Here is a 6,449-nt window from a genome sequence, read left to right on the forward strand (position 1 = left end):
GTCTCTACATACAGCTCTATCTCCTTTGAATAAAGTGGATTGCTTCATGCTCACTACATAGAGGTATAAAGAAGGCCTTGCTGTGCATTACATGATCATACTGGTTGCATGTTACAGCTCCTATCCCCCTCGCCCGGGACACCCCCGCGGAGCGTTTACCGGCTGCCCGTACTCCCTGATCTCCTGCAGTCCCAATACAACTCCTAGCAGTATTACTTGAATGTAGTGGAAAGTCATTTGTTCCTGGCTGCTCCCTTGAGTTGTTTGAGCAGCCCTACGCTTTCCACAACTGTGTTTTTCTCATGCAATAGCCCATGACCTGTTTGGGCACTCTTTGAGCCACCCATTGGCTGTCGAGATTACTGATATTTTGTCTGCCCTTGCCTGGTGCCCAAAACACAGTCCTTTGCCTTGCTTGTTACATAGAACTGGGATATTTAGCCGTGCATCTGTGCTAGATGTTCTACACTTGCTCGACTTGACACTTGCCTGGCACCCAGCTTCTGGCCTAATAAGCTGCCTGGAAGCATGAACCAAGTGGGTCTGTAATTGACTTGTTGAACAATGCACTGACTTGACACCACCTATGACCTAGACTAGATGGCAACTAACGACTTGTCCTTGGACTAGGGCTCACTAACGTGTTCAGTGCGCATCCCAAAAGGTAACTTGATGGTGTAATGTTGTACAGTTATGTGTACGTGGCACTCTAGGACAACAGATGCATGTGACACAAGGAGGTTAGGCCTCTTGCTTGCCTGGTCCAGAGGCAGGCTGAAACCCCTCAGGAGTATCTGGACATCGATTTTTTCCTCAAAATAGAGGAACCTTCTGGATGCAGGAAAGTAAGCCCATGCAGATGTACTGCCAGGTCCATGGGAGTGTTCTGGGAGATTCTGATTTGCCCATGTTACCACTTCATTTAGTAATCACGAAAGTACTCTCATCAGTCTTCTGAGTTTGCACAACAGATTTGAAGGAGGATTTCTAGGCTCTCCTGTCCTTTAACATGTGCTTGTACTTGGCAGGTGTAGCCTTATGAGGTCATTATATGCTGTGGTATGTGGTGTTATGGGTTTGGTTTCTTTTCGTTCAAGTTCTGGAATTGTCTTTCACACTGAACTGCTCCAAAAACACCATGATATGCAGAATTTGCAGGTGAAATGGCTAGACGGATCTCTGAAGGCGATTTTCGCCATCCAACTGCACAGAGTATCGCTTATTCTATGTGTTCTCAAATTAGTGCCTGCTGGCATAGAGTTATCTTAGCTGCAACAGTGCTAGTGCTGGCTCCAATCTTCATATTAGCTTCACGCCATCCTCCATCCTTCACGTCCCGAAAGCTTGCATGGGAGGAGAAAAGCTCACTTTCTATCCTTTCAGGCAATCTGGAGTATGTTCAAGCAACACAGGTGGTTTGGCAGATTCCATCATCTCCAAAGGCTGTTCTTTTCATTGCCCATGGCTGCCACTGCCAAGCAACCTTCTTCTGGGATAAAAGCTCGAGTTGTGCTGAATGCATCGGTCTTCCCGAAGAGCGGACCATCGTTTTACATGCAGTAACCAAGGGCTATGCAGTGGTTGCAATATCCAGCACAAGAGAGTGTTGGGGTTTACGTGCTGACAAGACAAAGGTTCTGACCATACTCTCTTCTTGGATCAGAGAGAAAGGACTGGAAAGACTCCCAGTAGTTGCTCTGGGAGCATCGTCTGGCGGGTTTTTCATCTCAGCATTGGCTACAGAACACAAGTTTAGTGCCCTAGTGATCATGATATCTGAGGGCAAGTTCAAAACAATGCAAGTAGAGGGAGGTTATCCACCAACCTTATTTGTACATATGGCCAAGGATAAAAGGAGGGCTGGTTTGATAAAAGATGCTATGGACTTGCTGAAAAGCAAGGGAGTAGAGACCGCAGAAGTGAAGTGCTATCAGCTACCTGTGACACCTCAACTCTTCACAAAAATTCCTGGTATAGATATGAAGACTTCGGACCGGATCTATCATGCTTTGAAGGGCAGTAGTTTACTTGACAATAAGAGTCTTATGACCAGGGATGGCCGTTCTATGAACTGGATGGTGCATTTGAAAGGGCAACAGGTGATGCCGGAAGTTAGCTTAAGAAAATGGGAGCTGCATTTGCAAGAACTACTGAACCTTGCCTATGGCTATCACGAGATGACAAGCTTACAATCGACTGAAATTTTTGAGTGGTTTGATGCACACCTTCCAAAGGCAACTTTTTGAATGGCCAGCCGGACATGTTGCTCTGCACTTAAAATCTATGCTATCATATTCCAGTTCCATCTCAATAATCGTCAAGATTTCAGGTTCCATCTTAATCATGGTTAGGATCTATGGTTTTCCTCATCAAGCTGTACATGTGTCTCAAGTACATTCACCTGGGAATTGTCTTCACATCTTCCTTAAGTCAAAATGTGTTATATATATATATATATATATGTAAAAGCTACATGGCAGAATATTGGTCCTTTTTGTATTGAAGGCTTTGACAATGAAGAGGACTGGGCTTCTCAAGGCCCATGGTGAGTGGAAGAAGTATTTTTGGAAGTCAATTCATACATGATACAAATGTAATTTGTCTACATTTGTTTTTTGAGAGATATACATAAGTAGTTTTGATGTGCACGATGGGAATAGGCTGGGAAGGGTTTTGAACTCGGGTCCCTTCCGCCGTGGAAGCCTGCATCCCTCACCACTGGTCACATGCCCATGGGCTAGTTTTGTTATCTGTGAGAGCATATTGGTGATACTAAGACATGCTATGGAATGTGGGAAAAATTAAGTGCTTTCTTGATCATTCAAGAGCCGCTTTCAACAATACTTCTAACAGTTTGTTTGTCTAGAAGGATGTCTAGATCTTTGAGGGCAGAGGCACTAGAACTTGTACACTCAATATACCACCAACAAAGCTTGGTGAACCATTAACTAGAAAAAGCTAAGGTGCAATCAACTAAGATTAGTTTAAGAATAAACCAACTTAAAAAAGGGGCACTAAAACACGAGGATTTATATAAATCTAAAAGTTCTGCCAATACTTAATTGCCTTCTGTTTACCATTTCATGTTTGCCCATATTTTCACATTTTTGATACATAGTAATGCACCACCGCTACTCAATTAATAAGAGAGCCTTCTAGATTGAGCGATGTAGAAGTCTAATATTATTTGAAAACATGAGTGGATAAGGCCTACCACGTGATCTGAAAATTTCCAAGGCTCAAACCTTGGTCTCTTAGGTAATATGAAAAAAACAAACATTTAAATTCACAAAAAGAGAGCAAAAGTTTGTAAAGCTGCAATTTGTCAAGAGTACAGGGTGCATAATACAACCCCCCCCCCCCAAAAAAAAAAAACAGAATGTCTAGGATTGGGTTTTCCTTAGTTAAGTACACTACCAAGTTGCTATGTTCTCGAGTATAGTTTGGAATGGAAAAAAAAAAGTGTATACATAAAGCACTATGCTTAATCTTTTTAATGGAGAAGTTTAACATATTGAAACATATTAAATTAGCCACATGAGTGCTTAGCCTTTTGTGTTGTGGGAGCCAACTCAAGTGAGAATCCATTGTTCATCTCACATGTGATTTAGATGAATACCCATTATCTATCTACCTAAATGTCAATGAGGGCTTGCACAATTCATTGTAGATTCTTTTGTGGCGACGCCACCATCATTGGCTTTTTTTTGGCATGCCTAGGACACAACTTTTGCCTGTTTTCCTCTATGTCAAGTAGAAATAATGCTTCATAGGCTGTAGCCCAACGATAGCACCCTTGCCTCCCTATGTGGAGGTTTAGGGTTTGAATATTCCCTTGTGGCATATAATTTTAGTACCCTCCTCTTGCACTATAGAACAAAAAGTAAAGTAGATAATTGTATGGAAATCCAACATGGGAGCAAACTATAGTGTATAGAACTAACATAATAGTGTATTAATGATCATTAGCAATTAGATTAGTAAAATAACAAGGCAATGATATGAGATGAACACACTCACTACATTAGATGGGTACCTCTCTTAAGCAGGTTGAGAATACATCATCATTAGTCACTAATCTAGCTCCATATCATGCTTAATCAAGCTCCCACTAATCAAGGGCCACCTCCCCCCATTTTTAGGTGCATTAAATGCTAATTGTTGACTACAACGCATCCACTAGGCACCTACTTTTGAGCTATTTTGCAGCTAATTGTTGACTACGACTCATCCAGTAGGCACCTACTTTTGAGCTAGTTTGGGTTGATTCTTGTTCATATTACATTCCTTATTATGCATACAAGAAGCTACATTAAATCCACCTCCATTATATCCTAAGGTTGCATGCCCCCCTTAGCACCAAACTATTGCACCTTCTATCACTTGTATTCCAACACCCCCCTCAAGTGATGAATTCCTATCTCTATCATGTGCTAGAGTCTACACCCCAAGGTACATGCTCTGAATGGATTACAACAACTATAGTTGCCTTTATACAATAGGCACACCATGTAGATATGACTTGAAATTTTGCACAAAGATATGGTTGCAATTACAAGGTGAGGGTCATGCCTAGAAGAGTTGCTCATGATTGCTTCCTTCATGGAAAGTCTCGTCGTCGTCTCCTTCTTTGGTGACCATCATGTGGCCTCCTTGGTATGCTTCTTATGCCGGCAATTCTTAACCATGTGTCTTGCCTTCTCATAGTAGTGGCACTTGACTTTGCTCTTGGCTCCTTCTTTGTACTTTGGTGCTGCTCTTGGGAAGAAGGCTTTCTTTTCTTTCGTTGTTCGATGTACCCTTGCCTTTGTTCCTTTGCTCTTCCTCCATAAGAGTAGCTTCTACTCGTGCAAATGTTGGGTTTGAAAAGTTCTTAAGAGTAGCCACCAATGCTATGCTGTTGAGAAGGATTGCTATTGCATTATCCTCTTCCATCAGTGCACCAGTGCTTGCAATTTGATTCAATATGCCTTTCATCTTGTTAACATGTGTGAAAATAAGTTCCCTACTTTCAATGTTGTAAGGCTGAAAATTTGAACTTTTAACTTTATCTTAGATTTTTTCCCTTTAGGCCCAATTCATCCCAAGTTTGTTTGGATGTTTTTAGGTCGAAAATATGATGTATGATTGAATATCTTAAACCCAATGCTATTATGATTGACCCTTTTTCATCTATTCCCACCAATACTTTTGGGCTAGTTTAGGGCTGACTTACAAAAGCTACATCAAATCTACCTACCTTAGTGCCAAAATATTGCACCCTTCATCACTTGTATTTCCAAGAGATTGGAGGTGGAAGAGTTAAGTTGCATATATAAAGTGAAACAGCATTGAACCATAAGATGGTGAAAGGTGGTGCACTTCACTATACAATGCCTGTGTTTTCTTTTAAACACCCTAACCACTCGACTACAGTGCGGTTAATGCACCTTTACTCGTGGGTAATGCATCCTAGTCTTGCAAGCTTCTCCTTGAGTTCTTGGTGGCCAGTTGAGGAAGGGGTTGTGCTGGACGTGGCCTTGGGAACCATGGTCATTGGAAGGCCATTTTCTGAGAATAACCCATAGGTCGGAAGCCACAGCTTGCATTGAGAGCAGGCTCCATCATTCATCTCTAGTGTAAATTGAAACCATAGTGTGTATTTACATATGACCTTGGTGTTGCTTTTTATAGGAAAATTAAGCTTATTAAGGTTCCTACACTTTACTCACTTATTACTGTGGGGGTTTGCTCCACCACATGGCCAACTTCCCATGAAGAGGTTGTACCAAATGGCCCTTACAATTCTTTAGTCCATTATTAGCCTTCCAACTTAAAATCATTGCCCTTCTTGCTCAAAATAAGAAATCCTTAGAGGAAGCCTCACAATTATCCCATACTAGACATTGACCAAGAATAATGATATGGTGAGTAGGCCATGCTAATCTTCTTTAAATCATTCTATTATTTCTCCAAAAAAAATTGAAAATTCTTTTTAGTATGAAAATACATATAAAATCATGGCCATCGATTATTGGACGAGACATTATCCCAAGGTCAGAGCATTTAGTCTCACACGAGACGAGACGGGAGAGTAGGTGAGTGGTTTAAATCTCTAAAGACTGAGGAGAAGGTGACCATTCAAATTTTGAAACCAACCTTTTTGGTTGGATTTGCTTAGAGTGAAGCAAAGTGAAATGTTGCAATAATGTAATTTAGTAAAATTAATCAAAACAAGAATGAAAGTATGTGTGATTTCATAGCTCTCATGAAATATTTGAGTTGTGTGTGTGTGTGTGTGTGTGTGTGTGTGTGTGTGTGAAGGAAGGGAAAGAATCGCAATTTTTTATTTCTTGTTCCATGGTACTTGTGATTGCCTTAGCTCTCGTGGGAGCTCTTGGCATGTTGATTTTTTCATGATTTTGTGGATTTACTTAAGGTTTAAATTTTGTGTGTGTGGAAGCTTGCGT

General features: G+C 41.1%; 1 protein-coding gene across 3 annotated transcripts in view; it reads left to right on the forward strand.

Moving 5' to 3' along the window:
• LOC147635501 (uncharacterized) overlaps nucleotides 1-2,793 on the forward strand; it is a 28,876-nt gene extending 26,083 nt beyond the window's left edge. Inside the window, exons 2-3 of one of the 3 annotated variants that reach the window (XM_086802799.1) lie at nucleotides 1,029-1,059; nucleotides 1,150-2,793. In XM_086802799.1, the coding sequence (XP_086658925.1) occupies nucleotides 1,164-2,246 (1,083 nt within the window). In that variant the 5' untranslated portion in view covers nucleotides 1,029-1,059; nucleotides 1,150-1,163 and the 3' untranslated portion in view covers nucleotides 2,247-2,793. The remainder of the gene's footprint in view (nucleotides 1-1,028; nucleotides 1,060-1,149) is intronic. The other 2 variants (XM_086802798.1, XM_086802800.1) reach the window with 2 other exon arrangements.
• The last annotated feature ends 3,656 nt before the right edge of the window (nucleotides 2,794-6,449 follow it).

This window comes from Cibotium barometz, chromosome 9 (assembly GCF_041138505.1).
Source record: "Cibotium barometz isolate CiBa-2024 chromosome 9, ASM4113850v1, whole genome shotgun sequence".
Lineage (NCBI taxonomy): Eukaryota > Viridiplantae > Streptophyta > Polypodiopsida > Cyatheales > Cibotiaceae > Cibotium > Cibotium barometz.